General features: G+C 22.4%; 1 protein-coding gene across 2 annotated transcripts in view; it reads left to right on the top strand.

Annotated features, from left to right (window-relative positions):
* The first annotated feature begins 1102 nt into the window (after positions 1-1102).
* LOC105367883 (sodium-coupled monocarboxylate transporter 1) overlaps positions 1103-23108 on the top strand; it is a 51814-nt gene continuing 29808 nt past the window's right edge. Inside the window, exon 1 of one of the 2 annotated variants that reach the window (XM_011506718.1) lies at positions 1103-1368. In XM_011506718.1, the coding sequence (XP_011505020.1) occupies positions 1329-1368 (40 nt within the window). In that variant the 5' untranslated portion in view covers positions 1103-1328. Of the gene's footprint in view, positions 1379-23108 lie in introns of both variants that reach the window. The other variant, XM_011506719.1, reaches the window with a different exon arrangement.

Raw genomic sequence — 23108 nt, 5'->3', positions numbered from 1 at the left:
ATCATAAATATGTTCTAATAGCGTCAGTGAAGAACATGCGTAAGTAACTCATAAGAACCATTTATAACTTATTATGAATTAAATCAAGATAATATATCATTTTATCTTTTCACCTTTCTTTAAATACGTCATTAAATCCATACAAGAGAATAGTAAATGGTATAACTTACGTCAAATTTTAAGCAGCTGACATAAACATAATGGACTTTATATAAGTAGTAGTAAATAACATATTAAAGTTCGAATAAACTTAATTTATAATAATATTAAGATTCATGAATAATTATGTTATAAATTAATAATAACATATGTAAGGTTATATATTTATTTTCTAATGACTTCATAACACTTTTATCATTTGTGAAAAATGAACGATTATATTACTAATAACGAATTAGAAAAATAACATTTATTATTTTATTTATGTGAATAAAAAATAAACAGTTATAGTCCTATTTAACCAACATTTTTTTGATAGAAAAATAAAGACTATAATTATAGAAGTTAATATGAATTTGATCTTAAAATAAATCAGATTTTGAGAAATAACAAAGTTTTTTATTTTGACAATATAATGTACGCTCTAGTTTATAATAATAACTAAATAATTTATTCATAATATTAAAATTACGCACCTCGCGAAACATGCATTTATAACGAAATAAATATATTTATAATTGCTCAAAATAATAATTTATAAAAGATCTACAATTGTTTGTAACAATTAACATAGTTTCTTTTATTTACAAAATTTTATTAGGATTAAACTGATAGTTAAATGGGCCGATTATATAATTAGATAATAAGATATATGAAAATCGATGATTTAATTATTAATGAAAATCAAATAAAAAATTATTCATAAATTATAAATGTATTATACTATTCATCATAAACGGTAATAATTTGTCAAATTATGTTACGTTAACGTTAATATCACTACAACATTTCATACAATTAATTCAAAGGCATATTCACACGTATAGATAGATTTCCAAATCCCTTTGTACACTCTAACAATATATTCATTAAGATTGCTAGTGGACATATACATTGAATTGACGTAAGCAATAGCTTTACAAATCACGAAGTCAATAAGCCTTCTATCAATTTACTATAATATCACCTAACGCAAAATCTTGATTGACTTGATTCCGTGCCTGGTAATGTCTCTCATAGCACATGCATACATAAATATATTTATGTAATACACTTGATACAGCAAATATCGAACGGTCATTGATTATCAGGACTTAAGAAGTGCCTAGTAGCCGATGATCATAAAGCCAGTAACTTTTTGAACGTCGCAGTGTTCAGCCACTTCAATCATGTACAAGCATATCCGCAACGCAAATCGTCCTATTTTTCGTGAGTATGTGTACGTACTTATCATATGACAAACATATTTTAACATGAGAATTTATATAAAAAATTGCAATAAACTATAAACGTGCAGGTACATCATTATAGGCATATTAAGACAAATGGATACGTATGTAATTGATTATTGTGTATTTTAATAATACTTAAATACTTTGTAAATATAATATAATATAAATAGTATAATTTTTAAATTGAAAAATATGATTCAATGACTATAATCTTTATAGACTCCATAATGAAATCTAATCAATTCTTGCTTAAAAGAATTTTCGATATTTAATCACTTATTTATATAAAATCGAAATAAATTTATTTACAAATCTATAAAATATAATTGAAATTAAACTCTATTCGTGAACTCTTTTCACGAGACCTTAGTTTAATAGTAAAAGTTGATTATTATAGGAAATTAAGTAATAGAAAGATAACAAGAATTTCATACACATTTTAAGAATAACAAATTACCTATTTAAAAGAAACATTGTATAGAAAATTATAATGTAATTAAAAATGAAATATGTAAATATATAAATAAATATGTAATATTAAATTTTCAGCGAATTAATTTAATATTTTATGACAATTTATACAATAAGTAAAATTATAAATAAATATTCTATAATAATTCATTCATTAAATCAAAGCTAACGAATGATAATTATATTCATCAATAGATATATGACAGTTAAACACTTATAATGTTATTGATAAAAATAATTATTTTACAGATCGATTACTTAATTTTTTTCTTTCAATCTAAAAACTCATAAATAATAATTTTTCATTTTAATATATTTACATATCTGACGAAATGTTAAGATTCTTAATTATTTATAAAAAATAATAATTTATAATGATAAAATAGTAATGAAATATAATAATCATAAGCTATCGAAATTTTATCAGAAAAGATTTTTGTTTGAACGATTATTGATTGATTTTGATCGAATTCTAAATTCCGAGAAAAAAATTGTAGTACAATCCAATTATGCTGAAGTATATTTAAAGTGAACTTGAAAAATTAATTAAATTCTCTTAAAACATTTTTGAATAATATTATTTTTTAATAGTACTATTTTTACAAAATGCATAATAAATTAATAACCAGGCATTAATTTTCTTCCTTTGAATTGTTTACACACATAAATGCGTATAATAAATTTTAATCGATTTATTTATTTTCAAATACGTAATATTTTCAATACATATCTTTTATAGTTAAATCGAGTATTTCTAATTCATATAACAAAAGCCGAAGCATAAACTTAAAGTTAGTTTTTCGGAACGAAAACAGGAAATTATAAAATGCATAGAAATAAAAACGATTTAATTAATATATATATATATATATATATATATATAAAATATTAATTTGTAAAAAAGATTAAAAATTTAAAATATATATATTCTTTAGACATACTATTCATTCTCTTTATTTTTAATTAATTAATATACGCTCCTTTACTTAAAATGGTTTCATTGTCTTTTAAGTGAAAAGTTACAAACTTTAACCTACATACAAATTTTCACTTATTTTACCGCAATTATAGTGAACTTAATAAGATAATTTTTAAATCTTAATAAGTGCTTCATTTATTATTAAATTTATTTAATTATTTTAAGTTATTTTATTATCAATTAATCAATTAATATTTATTAAAATCCTGGATTTCACAAAACAATGAATTTGCTGACATACATTGTCCGGTCATTGAAATTTATTCAAATTTATCATATTTATTTATAATATTTAAAAGTATATATAAAAAATGATGAAGTAAAATAGTTTGAAAATTATAGAAATTATAGAAATTATTGGTTTTGATCGGTCTTCATACTGCTTACTCAACTACATTGAGTGCTTTGCTCAAGCTTTTAAAATTTTGACATTAACATTAATAAACTTCTATTGATAGATAAAGCATCCTGAGCTGATACATAAATTACCATATTCGGCATTACCATCACTGAAAATTATTAGAACGTGTAATTGTAGTCACTGTTCCAAGATTTGTCATACATTGCACTTCTGTAATTCAATGGACATATATTTGATATTACTATACATTTACTCATAACTTAACATTAATCTCATAATACAAAATATTAATTTAATTATGCACATTAGTAGGTATCTTTAATAACTAAACTCTTGACTATTGACCATAATCCTAACAGTCATCATCAGCAGCACTGTTTTCACGACCACTTTATTTATCCTTAATAGGTGTATTTAAGTTAAGTATTATTTACAAATATTTAATTGGTGCGCTAATCTAAACATTCGTATTTCTTATCTACATTTGTTATCTCCACAAATAGAAACGTGAGGCGTCACTCATTCAAGAAAAGGTATAATTCATCTTATAATCAATTATCCTTAGATATTTCTGTACATTTTTAAAGAATTATAATAAATACCATTAGTATATCTGATTAAAAAAATATGTTCATAAACTTGTATAAAACATATAGGAAATCTATCTTTGCAATTACCCTTCGATATTTTCGCATATTTTTTTAATAATTATAATAAATACCATTAGGATATCTGATTAAAAAAACACGTTCATAAACTTGTATAATACATAGAGGAAATCTATTGTTCCATCAAACAGTCAAGTATCTAATTATAAACTTTTATTTTCATAAGCTGTTGAAATGAAAAACAACCTATAAACTGATAAAAAATTAAAAAACAATTTCTTTATGTTAAATATTTATCTATCTATATTATATAATGACGAAACTATTATTAATCATTAATCTTATTAACTATAATAATTATGATATTTGGAAATTGATTTTATTTTCTCATTATACCTATACGATTTGCAGTATTTTCATTGCTATTTCTTTATACGAATGACGTTCGTAATGTTTCACATACGTAGAGACAAGCAAAATGATAATCCGTTAATCCATCAGCCCATAAAGTGTAATATTCTGATATTCAAAAGTAGATAAAATAGTTCACGCAAAAACTAGCAATGATTAAAAAGTATTTCATTGTTTATATTTTTTTGTAAAATTAATTAGGATCTTTTATATTTTTATTGTTCAATAAATATATGTATTTATCATGGATATCATGTTATTTTACGCCGTAATGTTCAACATTTATTTTACATTTAATATTAGTTATGCATATGAGTTTAATTCAATTATTAATTCTTTAAATAGTACATTTAATAGTTCGTTTAATAGTATTCGCGAAGCCGAAATTAAGTTGAATTTAGATATATTCCGATTGGTCAATATAAATAGCTAGTATTTGACCATTTTCCATTGATTTTTTCGAATTATTGTTTATAATTCATTACAACTTCCTGAATTATCGTCAAATTAATTGTCTTTGCGATTCCATTTCCGATACTAACTTTATGGTCAACAAAAAAGGCTTTATCATACTTTTATTTTTTTGGTATTCATCTGCATTATGTATTAAAAGCTTACGTATATTTGTTGAAGATACACAATCACACTTTTCCATTTATATGTTGATTGTCTCTGTGAACTTAGTACATTTATTAGTTTTCATTCATAATAAATATAGTAAATGAAATAAATTATAACGTTACGCATTATTTTTAGTTATGTAAATGTCTTAATATTATCTAGTATGAAATTAATATTTGTTTAGCTTCAGTAATGACTAGTTGAACACTACATAATGTGAATTATTAATTACCTCTGAACCCGTACTATTAACAAACTTTTCATGTTTTATTTACAATTCTATATTTTAATGTATGTACATTAGCTCTGGATATATAATAAAAAAAAAAAAAAAAAGAAAAAAAGAAACGTTAAAAGCAACATTTTCTTATTAGAAATGCATAACTATTTAAAGCTAAATATCAATTACCTATTCTTTTATGCGTAAATTATGATATAATAATATATAATCAATAAAACCACTAGTTTCCCTCAACAATAGTCTTTTAGACAGTAAGATTTAATTTGATAAGCGTAGATTTTTCGATTATAATGAAATAGCAAAGTAGTACTTTCTCTATATATTTATTACAAGCTCTCGGTTATCGACTTATGTCTCATATACATAAAAGATACTCATTTATATTTATCATCCCAGTATTATTTAAATAAATCCGTATATGTTAAATTAAATGTATAATTACAATACAATGATTTTATATTTGAGAAATACAACGAAGGATAATTAATTAATATGAACCTAATACGTTTTGATCTATGATGAAATATCATTCGTATGGTTTTTGAAAAAAAATAAACTTAATTTAATACTTATACCATAAAAATTTACATCATCATATCATACATGTCATTTTCTTTTAATATATTGCTTTACTATCAATCTCCATGCACAATTATCAATAGTACTCTTAATGGTTTTATGATCGATATAAGCCTATTAAGTTTATCCAATTAAGCTTAAAATTCATTTTCTCCCACAACTTAGTTAAATAATATTTATTTTTGTAACATATTTTGTAGCATATATTTTGTAAAATAACTTCCTTATACAATGACTGAGATTTTTCAGAAAATACATAATTTATAAAGACGTTATGATTATTATAATATATATATATATATATATATATATATATATATATATATAAAAATCTTTGTTCTATATAAGTTTAATTTGTTAAAACTTTGTTATCTATAATATAGTTTTTTAAAAGCATATGGTTACTTTTTATATGTGCGTATGTATATATATATATTTTTTTTTCTTTTTTCGAAACAAACTAATATTTTTATTTATCTTTGAAATATTCTGATTCGATTCTGAATCTTAATTCGTTCATCTTTACAAAAATATCTAAAAAATATCAATAAATGGAAAAATAATTAAAAATGTATTTTAAAATAACTGTTTGACGAATAAAATCTTTTAAGCGTCTAGATTTTTACCGGGTAATCAGGAAAACAAAAAATAAAATCTATTTGATATTTATCAATAATTTTATGTTAGTTGTAATTATGAATGCAAACTATTTTATAATTTAAACAATCAAAGCTTCCTTAGCTTCCCATCGTAAATTAATTGAATCCATAAAAATCAATAACTTTTATAAACCAACATTTAAAAGTAATTGACATTTAGTCCTCTCATTTGAATTTTATTATTTTCGTTTTTATTATTTATTACATAATTGACAATTACATCTTCTAATTTTCAACTACTATTGTATATCTATACTCACTGATTACTACAAATTTGTTTATAATGATTGACATTTAGATTATAAGAATACTTTTATACCTGATACTAAGTAACAACTCTTTTGTAGATAACTGCAATTGAAAAATATTGATGTACGTTTTTTTTTTTAATTTCACTTCCTATTTTATCTCCCTGTTCAAATGAATATATACTCATACCTTTAATACATCGACTTATTATATCTTCACAAATCTATCATTTTTTTTTTTTTTTTTTTTTTTTTTTTTTTTTAATCATAAATAAATCATCAAATTTATAAAAGATAATTATCTATAGCATATCGTTAGCCTTATTACAAGTACGCTCGTCAATATGAATTTTCAACAAATAACTAAGAACTTAGATGAGCAAAACCCAGAAGTTAATAGCCATCCCTCGGCGTGATTGTTGTCACGCAATTCAGATTGACCTCGCTGAAGGCAATTCGTTTGCTTATATGTACGCGGAACGATGTGATATTTCATCATTGATTGAAGTGGCTTGAATGAATGTCTAGTTAACGATAATTATTATTTATATACAATGTCAATTAGAAAAAGCAGGGTGGGATTGAAACTGTTAATTGAAGAAATATTTAATAGAATGGATTATTACAGCGTGACATTTAATCAAATATTTTTACTACAAATTTCATATTATTTGAATAATAAATCTCGTGCAATGGCAATTTTAAATATCCGTTTAAATTTATTTAGTAAAATATTGATTTCCACAACAACGAATTCTTCAAAATTTGAAGTTCGTATCTATCGTATTTCCATATAAACTATTTCAGTATAATTTCTACATATATATTAAGCCTTTAAATCTTCGATATACGATTTCCATATATCTTCAGAGTTTTGTATTACCTAAATAATTCCAATAAGCATTTCCTAATACTTGCAGTATTTCCATAAATCATTGCATAAACTTTAATTGAAATATAAATATGTATTTCGTATTATAAATATATTATCGACAAATTTTATTTACGAAATAATATTAATAGATATATATTGCATAATATCTGATTGTAATCATAATTACTACACATTTCAATCAACTACTCTAGGAATAATGTAATCTATAATAAATATATCTCTTTCAAATTCATTCTTTTAAAAGTGATCGCATACATGGACCTAAGCAAAGATTTACTTTATTGTTATTTTGTACCTAATTACTGTTAATACGTGCTCAAATCAATAAATAACAAGGTTAACTTTAACACACATGAGAGAATCATGAAATAATTGAAATACAGTGTAAATTTAAATACTGTAGAAACTTGTTTTTCTTGTGCGTACTATCTGTACAATTCGTCTTTGTAGTCAACTTTGATTTTCGTTCACGTTTATTATTTACATACGCCTCTTCATTATTTTCTACCCTGATTTGTAAATTTTAAAGAAACTGACGAAAATTGCACTCTGCCTTGTTTCTCATTGATAACTAAACTTGACCTTGTATGATCAGGAAATACATTCGAGTTCGTTTCCCTTTATTTATTGACACCGCTGCACTGATGATCTTACATCTAATCACAACTTGTATTCGACAAAGCTTTGGATCCGTATTTTGATTGATTCTTGTTATCTTGTGGTTGATATTTCATACAAATTTTTATTGATATCAAAACAGTGATTCTTATAGTTCACTCTATATATTTTTTCGATAGGTTATATATTTAGCAAAATCAGATTATAATAATTAACAAAAATTGTTTGAATTCTTTACATATTGATAAATTTCTTGTAAATGCTTCGATCTAATGATGATTTAAAAAATCTTTTTTCGTAGACAAGATATATAAATTAGAGCGGATAAAAATTATCATTTTGTAGTCAATACTTATTTTCTAAAAGCTATTTTAATAAATAATTTCAAATATTTATAAAACAATTGGCATTAATTAAAATTGCTATGAATTAAATCTGATCATTTTATAAAATGAATTCTCAATCAATTCTCATAATTAAAGTAATATACACTCTTCGTAGCATACAGTTACAAAATTTTTCATGAGAAATATCGTGAAAAATATCACATATATCATATATTTTTCCTAAAACTCGAATGATCCTTAATCTATTTAAACAAAATGTGACAGGTTCGATATAACATCGTTTATCATAAGTTTACTAAATCATTTTAATAAATCGTTTTAATAAAAAATTTTTTAAATCAAGATTTCTTTTAAACAATCGTCCATTTTTATGTCATTCGCGCTCACAATTATTTATTGCACGAAAAGGAATTTTTATATTACATCTTTTTCACAATATATTTTACTTCAGTTGTATAATTACATTTTAACGCGTATAAATAATCCATTTTAAAACTAACTTTACCAGCAAAATCTCAATAATTTAACAAATTTTTATGCATATTTTTACTGTCCAAACTAAGTTCCTGAATTCGTTGAGCATTTTTTATCAAGTTTATCCGAATATGCCATACTGGTTAGATAATTTAGAAAAGATCTACCGTAAGCCACAAGTTCGCACATCTTGCATGTTTATGACCCTATATGTTGGTACTGGGCCCCGCCCTAGTCAATGCCATATGTACTTCGCAAGTACTCTCCAATGTTATGGCTACGCACACGCACAGTTCACCTTGCTTTTGTAACATTCTACTTACTAATTGAATCTAAAACCAAATTTAAACTGAATCATAAAATTGCTTAATTTATTTAAACCTACTTTGGTAGCGATTTTTAGTTAATAAAATTAATTTATTAACAGTCAATAATTTCGTGAAATTCATTCATGAAATTATAAGATCGTCTCAATTGTTAATAATTAGCAATGACCTCGGTATATTCGCTAAATTAAGGAAATTATCGTATATTAATCTCTAGCATAGAGGTTGGTATGTCTAATAGCTAAATAATCGTTCAGTTTCTTTTTGTAAATCTTTTCATATTTATGTTTTTCTATTTTTCATGAAGTTCGATAAATTCAACTCGTAATAATAATTTCGAACTTAAACTTTTCTCAAATATGAATTCATAATAATAAATTTGTACAGATAATAAACACGCGCGCGTTTACATACATCTGAATTATACAAATTCGAGATGTCTGATAAGGTACTTAGCAAAGTTCTAATCAAAATTTTAAATATATTTTAATAGCATCAATCTTTATCAGATATACTCCAGTATATATGTCTATTTCTTTTAAATACCATGAGTATATAGTTTACATGGTGTAAAAATTTAAGGGACCAAAAATGAAATAGTCATATAAGCGAGTAATCAACTTACATAAGAATTACTATTTCACTTGCCAATGTATACTACATTTAACACTATTAAGTAATAATTATTATATATACATTATAAAAATGATAATTAACTAATTAATTATCAGAGGGTTAATAGATAATGATTAAATAAAACTTATTCGTATACTAAATATCTGAATTATTAGTAATTACAATATGAAAATATCTTCGTTCATTATTACCATAATAATTAAATTTTATTTTGTATTACTTTATTGAAAATAAGGATCTAAATTAATTCCATGCAATTTAAACAATATTTTTCATGCGACATTAACGAATTAATAGTATATAAAATAACTTCTCGCACTATTTATTTATAAATAAAATATAAAAAATGTTTGCAAAACATTTATAATATCATTTTGAAGAACATATATCTGTGTTCGACTAACTAAATATTAAGAAATAAATCTTTTCTTTTAAAACATTTTAAACGTCTAAAAAATTTGAGTATTTGAGTTTAAAGAACATTAGGTCAACAGAGATCATAATATTATTATATTTATAATAATAACATTATAAATGATAATACACATTTTATCACTATTATTTAACTATAAAATAATGCATTAACTGACATATATTCATAATTCTAATAAACGTATTCATTTTACTATAAATTTTTCAACTTAAAACATTTTTATCTTCATCCGTGAATGAATTTATTTATAACATGATAATTAAAAATTAATTATTAATGCTATTTCAAATCTATCAGTTTTTTCGTCTGCTATTTTATCCTGGAAATACTATTATAAACATTTATCTTATATATCAATAGATTCAAGTAATTAAAGCAAATAAGATTTAATGTATTTTTAAATTACTGATACAATTTTAAACATGTGCATATAATCTGACAGACATACCACTACCCCCAACAATTTTCATACAAGTGAGTGAGCCAAACATGCATTTCTACATGCAGACATCCCATCGTGTATAATTTTCATTTCAGAACTCCAAAGCAAATTTGTATTATAACAAAAAGAAATGTATTTAAATACTGTATTAAATTTTGATAAATGCCAATGTATATTAATTTTAATTAGACAAAGATTTATTTATTTAATATTATGGTAGAGGAGTAATAAAAATTAGATTAAAAACTTACTAAAAAGTTTTAATTTTAATTATTATTCTATTTACGAAATTTATTATTAATATTTTAAATAAATCAATTCGATTAATCATTAATATTTATATCATAATCAAAGAGAAAATTAACATTAACCATCGGTTATGAATCGGTATTTGAAAAAATTAGTGTAACTATTATTTATTATAAATCTTAATTTAAAAAGAATTTTATATTTTGTAATTGGTCATTTCGTTACTTAAATACCAGTGCATTAAAGATCGCAAACATGTAAATGCACTCGTAATTAAAAGGTTTAGAACAGCAATTTACACACACACACACATATATATATATATATATATATATAGGTGCTAACTAAGCTGTACCATCAATAGTATCTATATATGTGACGATTCAACGCCATCGTTGGATGCAAGCGTACTTAATTACAATCAAGGACAAAGTAATCTTCGCGAGGATCCTCGGCTACGTAAGAGCTAGAAATGAAACTATGCATCTCTAACTTTAATTGTCCCATAAAATTGGCAATATATATATATATATCTATATATATATGGATAAATGGGATAATAAATTAATAAAAATAAAAGTGCCTTCGCTTAATGAACATAACTACAAAATTGAGGAAGAACAAAAAAAAAATAACAGAATGTAAATATATTGGCAAGTAAAGAAAAAACTATAAAAATAGTATATTTATTTATATAAAAGTAATTCAATACACATAGGCCATTAATTTATTATTTATTGTTAGATCAAAATATAATTAGGGTATTTGAAATTTGCAAATATAAAATGAAATTAAAAAACTTAATTTATAAAGATATTAATTTTTCAAAATGAAAATTAATGTTATTTCAAATTAAAATAACATATTATTATGAGTTTCTATTTAACAAAATTATATCGTTGTATTATTTGTCACATTCAAAGTGAAAATTTGTTAATTAAGAATCGCAACCTCTACAATTATCTGCTTTGCGTATTTACTATGTAATTTAGAAATTCCTTTATAGTTTATTCAGTAGACTATTTAAATACAATATCATGAAATTAAAATATTTCACTTAAATTCGTTATACTATATTAGAGTATAGTTTTCTTTACTTAAAATAATAAAACTATTGTTGAAAATTAATATTATACTATGATTGGTATTTTATATATTTCATTATTCACAAAATCAAAAAACAATCTGCACAAAATTAATTTTAGAAAATATACATGCATATATTTCATAAAACATCAAATTATATTTCTAGATTAAATAATACATGTAAATATTATTTTAACAATTTTATATGAGCTCAAGAAATCATCATTATAAACTTTTCATCAAGATATTTATTACTAATAATGTTTATATTAAGGTTTAAATTATTATTAGTAAAAACTTTACTATCACAAAAATATTTAACGAAATCTTATTAGTTTATTAGGAAATTCATAACATAAAGTGTGAATATATTTTTATATATATGAATAATTTAAATAAAAAATTCGATCTGATCCTATTTACAGATATGTATATTTCATTCTCTCTTTCTCTCTTTCTCTCTCTCTCTCTCTCTCTCTCTCTCTCTCTCTCTCTCTCTCTCTCTCTCTCTCTCTCAATATATATATATATATATATATTATTATTATTAATAGCATTTCGTATAAAAAAATTTCTTTACATTAATTTTTTTTAATATTTATTGACCCCATCTATAAACTAATAAATGAAATTCATACAAATAAAAATTATAAGAATAATGCAATGGATATTTAATAAATAATTTAAAAATAAATAGAATAAAAAATTTAAATAATTATTATATTATGATTAAAATCGAACGAAACCTTTATAAATATTTTAAAAATAAATTAGACGAAATTGTTAAAATACTTTCTCAATATTATCTCTTTCCATTGGTTTAAAACTATGAGCATAATTTAATAAATGAACTGCTTGAATTACTTGAATTTAAAATAATTTATTATTAGAATATTACATAAAATATCACACATAGATTTATTTTTGAAGAAACGTTTCTTTAATAAGAGAGTCTTTTATCGGTGTTTATTTAAGTTTTTGTAAACTATATAATTTCACTTTTTTTAATCAATTATAATAGGGAAAAATTTAATGACTTTATTGTATCGATGTACTTTCATACGAAAAGAATTTTTCTAATTCATATTAAATTTCACAATAATACTTTAATTATTCCTTTTAAAAAGAAATTTAATTGTGATCCGTTCTTTACATTGACTATAATAGTTTACGTTCGACCGTTATTTATAATTATAAAGAAATGTATTAATGTATGTTTACACACACGCGTATATTTATTTTCATTAGTGTCAACAATATTGTCAGTGAATAAAGTTTATATAAAAAAAACTTTGTTAAATTATTATAAATAGCTACTTGTAATAAAACTATTTTTTATATCATATATGTATTTATGCAAATGTATTTGACGCCAATACTTATTTAATAATAGTATCTGTAAAATGAAAATTCTTTATGAATATTAAATCAATTACTGATATACATAATTTATTTTTAATTCTGAAGTCTATGTATTAAATTTATTATTTATAATAATATCACTTGTAAATACTGCTTATAATTAAATTTATTATGATTAAACAAATGTATCAATTCGTTAATTTAATATTAAAATCAGCGTGATAAATAGTAAATCAGTAAATGATTAAATTTAATTACATACCTATAGAGTCATATTTTATTAACCTGGTATTTTCAATAAGAAGTCGACTAGGTTAAATAAAATTAACATTCAATTATTAGAGTTACTTTACTTGCATAATGATATGTACAAATTATATTAATTACTTTTACAGCAAAAATGAATTAGACGTAAGAAAATCTAATAAAAAATGTTGATAGGGAATAAATCCTGATGAATTTATATCTATTATTATTTACAGTTCAAAATTATATATTCAATTATAAATTCAAGATATTATAAAATTTTTTTTAATAATAATTTATTATTGTAAATTAATATATTATTCCAAATAGTATTATTTAACTTTTTAGAAGGTAATAAATTCTGACAACGAACTAAAATTATTTAAATAAAAAATAATATACATAGATTTTAAATATTAATATTATTTTCAATATCAATAATAAATGTTATAAATTTATTTATATTTAAATTTAAATTATATATTTTAATGTGAAAAATTATTCTTAATGAATAATATGTTTTTGTTCTAATGGTAAGAACATGAAATTATTATATTTTATTGTATTTTTATTTAAAATTATTTAAATAAAAAATAATATACATAGATTTTAAATATTAATATTATTTTCAATATCAATAATAAATGTTATAAATTTATTTATATTTAAATTTAAATTATATATTTTAATGTGAAAAATTATTCTTAATGAATAATATGTTTTTGTTCTAATGGTAAGAACATGAAATTATTATATTTTATTGTATTTCAAGAGTCATATTTTTTACAAAACATCGTAATATCGTAAATTTGCCATAACATACATAAAGATCTTCATAAAATTTCCTTATAATTTAATAAATTAAATTAACTTTTCAAATGTATTTTAATCGTTGAATTGTAATATTTATAGTTTTATTTTGATATATTTCAACTCTGCCACTCTTTAAGCGTGTTAAGATAATGTATTTTATATTTAAACTTGAAATAAATAATAGGCTTTTTTTTTGTTTTCATATAAAACTAAAAATTCATCAATCACCCACAAAATGAAAAGCACACACGACGAATGACATTAATAGATGGAGTTTGTGGAATTGAATAACTAAGTCGGGTTTTGAATCTGTTTCTCATACTTGTCGACTTATATTCGCAAATAAACCCTTGACCTTTCCTCGCTTACTCAAAGCTTATTATAAAAACTTCGGAAAATTTCCCCCCTCTTTCTTTCTCTTTTATAGCTGCACAAGCTGGTACATAGCACAACTCACAACGGGCATCAGAACAGGTCCTTCATTGGATTCGCGCGGACACATGCTCGCGTTTTACTTGTATTATATTATCCGATAACATTCAGTATCCGTCGGTCATTTTTACTCGAATGAATACCAGCAATTAACAAAAAGAAAAAAGATATTCGTTTTCGTGCTCTTTGCTAATAATGTGCCTCTTCGCGACGTCCAGTTAGTCTATGCACTTCACTACAAGTCGATGTGTGTATTTATCTCCATTGTCTGCATATGTAAGAGCGAGTGAATCGTCTTACGGCACGTGTAAGACATGTAGATATTTTCTAATAAGTGTTAATTTGCAGCAGTTCAATAAATTATATGCAATAGAATTTATATGAATATACTACGCTATTATAAGAGTCATATTTAAACTATAGAAATATTTATTTACTGCATACAATCCGTGAAGCAGCACATATACTCCTGCAAAAATATTAAAGGTATACAAATTTTTTATATAATTTAAATACAAATATTTATGAAAAGTTTTTCATCGAAAAAAATTACAATTTTGGTATAAATATAATTATCTGTGACGTAAATTGATAAAATTATTATTCTTTTGCTAGTTATATATATATATATATATATATATATATATATATATGCTAGTCACAAAATTTGGCAAACAATGGGGTTTCTGTACATTCAATTGTAACTTTAGTTCAAGTTGACATTTCCGTACATGTATTATATTATTATAATTACACACGCATTCACATATGTATGTAAATGTACTTATGGATAAATTATATAATACAGCATTGAAAAATAATGCTGAAAACGACTAATGAATTTAATAGTACAATATAGTAAAAAAGATTACCTACTAATAATATTGATGTGATATGTAAATTTTCCGTTATTATTATTTTTATTTTTATATTGTTTATAAATAATGAGATATAACAGGTATTTTTACATCTTACGTAATTTATTATTGAAATTATAAAAAAATTCAAGTATTTATATATTTTATTTCATATAAATATTTAATTCCAATATTATTATCGTAATTTATGAATAATACTTTACAACTTATAAATTGAAAATATTTATATTTATAATATTGAAAATTGGCTTGATTACCTGTTTATTATTAAAGTTTATAATATCAGCAAACTTTCATAGTTATTAAAAAAAAAAAAAAAAAAGCATTATAAGTGTGTATTATATGCATTATAAGCATTATAAGTTAAAAAATTAACTTTAGAAATAGAATATAATATGTGCCTTAAAAACATGATAAAAATATTAAATTTTTCACGAAGTCAAGCATATTTTTATTTTTTAGTAGGTCGTTGTAATTACTACTAAAATTTATTATATTTAGCCTCATAACAGGAGAAAAAAAATTCCAAATATAAAAACGTTATTAAATATAAATTTTTTTTTCTATAACGAATGAAAAAGAAAGACACACCACAATAAAATGAATTAAAATAATATTACAGCTTTAATTAAAATTTGTTTACGTTGATTAAATATACGATTTGATAAAATAAATATTTTATAAGACATAGACCTTTTAGGATTTAATTATAGCTTGCCGGCTATAGAAGCTAAAAATTCAATTTGTTACATTTAATACAAATTGTTGAATCCATTAAAACTACGAGAAAAAGTAACTTATGTCAACCTTGCCTTCTGAATGAATTACTTCCCCGTTCATTAGAAGCAAGTAGTTTTAAATAAAAATAATTATATTCTACAAATATAGTTGTAAACATTTTAAATGAAGCAGTATTCTTTATTGGGTTCAGCTTTTAGATATTTTTATATTGGTTTTTATATTTTAGATACAAGATTTTTATATTGGTTATCACTTAACAAAATAAAATCTTTTATTTTTGAGTATAAATAATTAGATAATTCGATGTATTATTAAAAAAAAAAAAAAATTAATTGTCATTGTACCTACAAATATTTCAATTTTGGAAAAATATTTATCAATAATAAGTATAAAGAATAATTACAATATGAATTATGAGGATTTCATTTCTTTAACATTGTTAATAATTATTTCCAAACTAACAAAACATAAGTTATTATTATTTCAATATTGTTGAATAAAATTATAATACAATTATGAAAAATATTCTAGTTTATTACCGTAGTAGTATTTTACAATTTTAAATTAATTTTTTTATTCCAATTATTGTTTATAAGTAATTACTTTTTTTCACAAGTACTATTAATAAATATATTTATCTTCCAATTAATGATACAAGAAAAAATAATAAAAAAAAATATATAAGCCTCCGTACATAACAATCAATTATCAAATTAGATTGAGGAGAACAGATAATCAAATGGAATATAAATTTTATTTTATCTATAAAAGTTCATTACAAAGGTATTTTAACTGTTAAGTATAATAAAATAACGAAAAAATAAAAATACTTAATGTAGTTGGGTATAAATCTCATATTATTGAATATTAATCAAATATAATAAAAACAATGATCGATCAATTATCAAAGTTACATTCATATATAAATAAATAGTTATTTAAATGGCATTCGCAATAACTTTTTATGTCAATTTACATATGTATAAAAACTCATTACTAAAATAATTATGGAAAAAGAATCCGTGAATGTGTTTCCAATAGAAATAAATAGGAATAAAGATATTTATTTATTAAATATGACATATTGAATAAATTAATAAACTTGATGCAATGTGAAGAAATAGATATCAATACTATTCTATGATAAAAATTACATTTACATTTGTTATAAATAAATAAAATAAATTTAGGAAAATAAACTGCATTACATAATTTGTTTAGCAATAGATAAATATTAAATAAATATTGACGTTTTACAGTTTTGTGAAATATATGATTTTGTAAGCTTTAAAATTCTGTTCCTGTTTTCATGAATATTGATGTTTATTTGTTATAAAAAAAATTTGAAAAAATTTCAAGTTCTCATTCATTCTTCAATTTATTTTACATGTTAAACTTTTCAATTTATGTCAAATATCTTATATTCGATTTTTCAAAATTGCAAAATAAAACATTAACGTGGAAATTGTACGAAGTCCATTATACATACTTACGTATATTCATAATATTACCATTAACATAAAATTCTGATATTTTACAAGATTAATGGTATATTGATTCTTAATCGTACTCAGATCACTTATGCAATTTCGAAAAATGTGCTAGCTGTAGTGGCTACATTCAAGGACTTTTATCTTAGCAACGTTGAAAGTTTATTTTCACTGTACAATAAAAATGCGTATACAAAACTTAATTTATGAATTGATCACATTTATTATTAATCGATCACTTTGAATAAACGTGATAATATGTATTACGATACTAATCGCACAATCGATAAACTTTTATAATACTTTATTACTGATTTCCATAAACTTTTTTATTTCCAAAATGTCAAATATAAGGTGAAAAATTTGCTTGCTTGATTTGAATTGAAATTTGAAAATAATAAACAATTCATTAACATAAAATTCAATATATCAATTTCAATTTAAACTTTAGATAAGAATTTAATGTAATTATAGATCTGTTATTTTAAAATATATAATTATAATACAAAATCGTATCTAAAATGTCGGAGCATAGCTGATATTAATAAAATTCAATATTGTAATATCTCTTAATGATTTTAGGTTATGCATAATATTTTTTACGAATATTCATTTAAGACAGCATGTAGCTATCTATATATCTGGCATTACAACATAAATATTTTACTTTGTACTTTCATTTTATTAAAATCCTTTAATAAATATTCTATCAATTTATAATATTACGGATCATAACATATGATTACTTTTTACTTTCATAATAAGTAATATATTATATTGTGCTCGTATGATGTCTTATATAACGTTTTTTTTTTGCTTTGCTAAACTTCATGATTTAATATTGCAATTTTAATTTTTTATTTGTCTAGACGTTACATTTCGCAATATCATTAAATAATTGTAAGAAATTATCAACATAAAGATTTTTCACTCTTAAATCACTAATACATAACTTTTAATGGAATTTTTTGTATTAATCAGTAATTTAATAGACTTAATAAGAGTAGATTTGAAATAAAATACTTATACATTTATCGATAAATATAAATATAAGTAAGAGAATAATAAAGGTAAATTTTTACAATCACAATAACAAATTGAATGGATTTAGGTTGTTTTAAATCGTTTTAAAATTGTTTTGGGAAGTTCGAAATTCAGCAATCTAAGCGAGAGTACAATTCGTTTTTTTTTTCGGTTTTTTTTTTTTGTTTTAGACTTATTTGAAATACATATATTAATGCGAAAACACATGTTAAAATTCGAATTCAACGTAGATGTGCAATTGAATTTCAAGGTAATGCTTGGCCTGTATAGTGCTTGGTAAAGCTTTTTGAGTATATTACCTCGATCGATCGCGCAGTTTGAAATTTTTGGTAAATTTGTAGTTGCCGTTTCCGCTGGCACATTTTCTTGGCATACTATCGAAAATTTTCTTAATCCCACTGTATTCCTGAGATTTATTTGTTCTCCATTATTTCTTACAGTATATGAAAAAGAATTGAGTGTCGTTAAAAAGATTTTTTAATATATATATTTTATAATATTTATTTAAAAAATATTATGTTTCTGAAATAATTGTTCGAATATAATTGATTTACATTATGCCTAAATAATTTCTTAGTCTGTAACTTATTTATCTATAATGTTTTAGATAAAATATTTTTAAGTTTTGCTACTTCCGTTTTTCATTGATAAAAGTGACAGATAATTACATAAAATTGCATGTAGAATAATTATGATAATAATAATAATTATTAGGATGTTATTTTATCTATTATATATTTTTAACATTCATATTAAATATTTCTACAGTTAATGGCTAAATTGTACATACTAATATGAACTTTAAAAGTAAATGAATATTAACGATAATTTATCAAAACATTTTACATAGATATCCATAATTATTAAGCTACATATAATAAATTAAAATAAACAAATTACTTATGAATCAGTAAATAGTTAATTATAATTAACAAATTCAAAATTTGAAAATTAATAACTTTTATAATGTAAATTAAAATTGAACGCATTATTAAAATTATTCTGTTTGTGCATGTAAATAAATTTTAAATAGGCAATAATTAATTCATATTATGAATTTGGAAGCAATTCTTAATTTTAAAATCTCATCAATATATATATATATATATATATATATATATGAAGTGATTGGTAATACAGAATATTTTATTTATACAAATTATGAACTGTATACTATATTCCTACACGAGTAATATTATTTAATCAATATAATATAATGAAAATTTTATTAGGTACCTGTCTTAAGAATTTTTCTATGATGAAACTCAAGCCATTTAAGGTAAATAAATGTTTATAATCATGATATTATAAAAAGAGAAAGACGTTTTTAAAACTTTGTAAAAATAAAATTTTTTTAAATCCAAGTTTATTCATCATTTACTTTTATACAGGGATTTTAAAATATACTAACCTTATAATCATATTAGAAAATATTATATATAATGAAATTTCAGATAGCATTAATTGGTTATCATTTCAAAAAATAACAAATATATAATTCAATGTATTAACTAACAACTCATCTATCTGTAATTTTATTTGAAAAAAAAAATATATATATATATATATATATATATATATATATATATATATATACATTTATATTTACATTGGATACATATAGCGAAGATACTGAAAAAGTAAGGCTAATTGATACTATCGATGTATTTATTCAATTTACTTTATACTTTAAATTAAATTTAAAAAATAATGGATTTTCTTTCAAAATTGTGTTGGTTAGTTATTGGTTTATCATTTATAAATTATAAACAATGTAGAGTCGTTAATAGCAAATATAACAGGCAAAAAAATAGTACCATACAATTTCGTAGCATATAATTTTGCATTAGTAGATAGTTAAACCAATGACTTGGATACATCGCATCCATAAATGTGTAAATCATTGACTAATAAAAATGAAAGCTATGTATATTCGAAGATAAAAACAGGGCCTGCAATGATTGAGTGACCAGCAAACAATTGTATAGGCCTATTAATCTGAGATATTAGATATTCGTGAACATTCTCCAAGTTAAAAATATCAATCACATGGACCTATAAATCATTAAATTCACTATGTATTAAAAGTAGATTATACTGTATTAATACTAGAATATATTGTATATAAAATTGAAAGATATTAAATACCAAAAATATTAAAAATAAATTGTATTGTTTATTTAATTATTATAGATTTGGATAAAGTTACGATTATTTAAGCCTGAAACGCAAACTAATTCGAATTGATATATATCTTTTTCCTATTAATTTCATTTTCAATATTAAATTACTCGTATACACCATACCAAATCAGTTTGTCAAATTGACTCTCGCAAGATAATATTAATGTCGTTGATATTAAAAGTTAAAACCTCACACACCGCTCTCGACTTATACAAAAATAAATGTATAACAATCAAGTAGAGAGAACAAAGAAAACAGAAAGAAAGAAACAAAGTAGGGATGTCATGACCCAGCAAGTGGCGCACAAAAGAAGATAGGAACGAGTCTCTTAAATTATCTGGCGTTCGTACGATCGCTATCTCTCGCTCCCACACAACACAGCGCAGCTGATGTACCGAACGTGACTCACGCGTGATCGTGCGTCTAAACACGTGACGAGTTCAAACGATGAATGACACGCTAGACATTACAACCTGGCGTTGCTTACTTTATCACAGGATCACATAAAAATCACACCTGAAGGTAAATTGTTCCACACACCCCGAAAATCGATCGGCGTTCGGCAACACATTTACACCGACATATTTAAACGTGTTTATATGTTAATGTAACATTCTCGCGCTATATTTTTGTGATAAACATTGCTACAATAGCATTATTAAATTTAAGTAATATTGATTTACATTAGGTTTTCTTCTTCAAAATTCCTTCTCATTCGCATGGATTATATATTTTTATAAAATAAATTCATAATTCATTTAGTCTAATATAATTGTATTAAATAATTATTAGAGCATATAATGGTAATAAAAATGATTTGTGAATTTTATAAAGGTTCACCTACATTGCAAAAGTCACATCATTCGACCGAAAGTCTTCAAATGCGATATTAACCTTTTACTCTTTACATTTATGATTTACTCTTTTCCCAAAGATAGTTTAAATTGTGTAAATTTCATAAATCTTCCATTTTATTGTAAATTCAAAAAGACGCATATAACATTTGTGCATTTATTATAATATGTAGTATATGTATTTATATACTTGACATTTAATCAATATATTATAATCATAATATAATCATAATATAATAAAAATATATTATAATTATCAGGTTTATCACTATTATTTTCTTTAATATTTTACATTTTGAAAGAATTTTCAATGTTAAATTTCTTGTTATATGAAAGTATCGGAAGCGTAAAGTCATTAAGTGAAGAAGTTATTTAACTGAATATAAAGTAGTATATAAATTATTAATATACGGAAACAATGATTTTTTTTAAAGAAGCTGTTCGTTGTAAAAGACATCTATTATCGGAATTACGTAATAGATCTATGCACGTGACATTTAAGACTCAATGTTAATTATTACAACACGACTTGGCAGACGTAATGAATCATGCCCATAAAGAATTTTAGTCATGTGTCTTTTCATATTCTAAATTTTATGACCAATTACACAAATACATGAAAATTGTTTTGGATAAAAGTATAAATTTAATGCATCTCTTGTTGTAATTACCTATCTTTTTGTTATTTATTCCTTTCCTTTTACGATATTAATGTTTTTTTTTTTTGGGTGCACACGCTTTATTAATGATAAAATTATATACAATTTTGTATTTACTATATTTATATATGTGACTTTATGAAATCAAATAAATTATACAATAATTACTGGAAATAACTGTATATATTAATAACTGCAATTTAAATAGGATTATAAACTAAAATACGTTTTTTCAATGAATATTTTTATACTTATTTATCAAGATATGGTTAATGCTCAACATTATCATAAATAATTATACATTATATATTCATTATACATAGGATCATT

Source organism: Ceratosolen solmsi, unplaced genomic scaffold (genome assembly GCF_000503995.2).
Source record: "Ceratosolen solmsi marchali unplaced genomic scaffold, CerSol_1.0 scaffold6, whole genome shotgun sequence".
Classification (NCBI taxonomy): Eukaryota; Metazoa; Arthropoda; class Insecta; order Hymenoptera; family Agaonidae; genus Ceratosolen; species Ceratosolen solmsi.
Note: the sequence above shows the minus strand (reverse complement) of the source record. Positions and strands in the feature narration are given on the sequence as shown.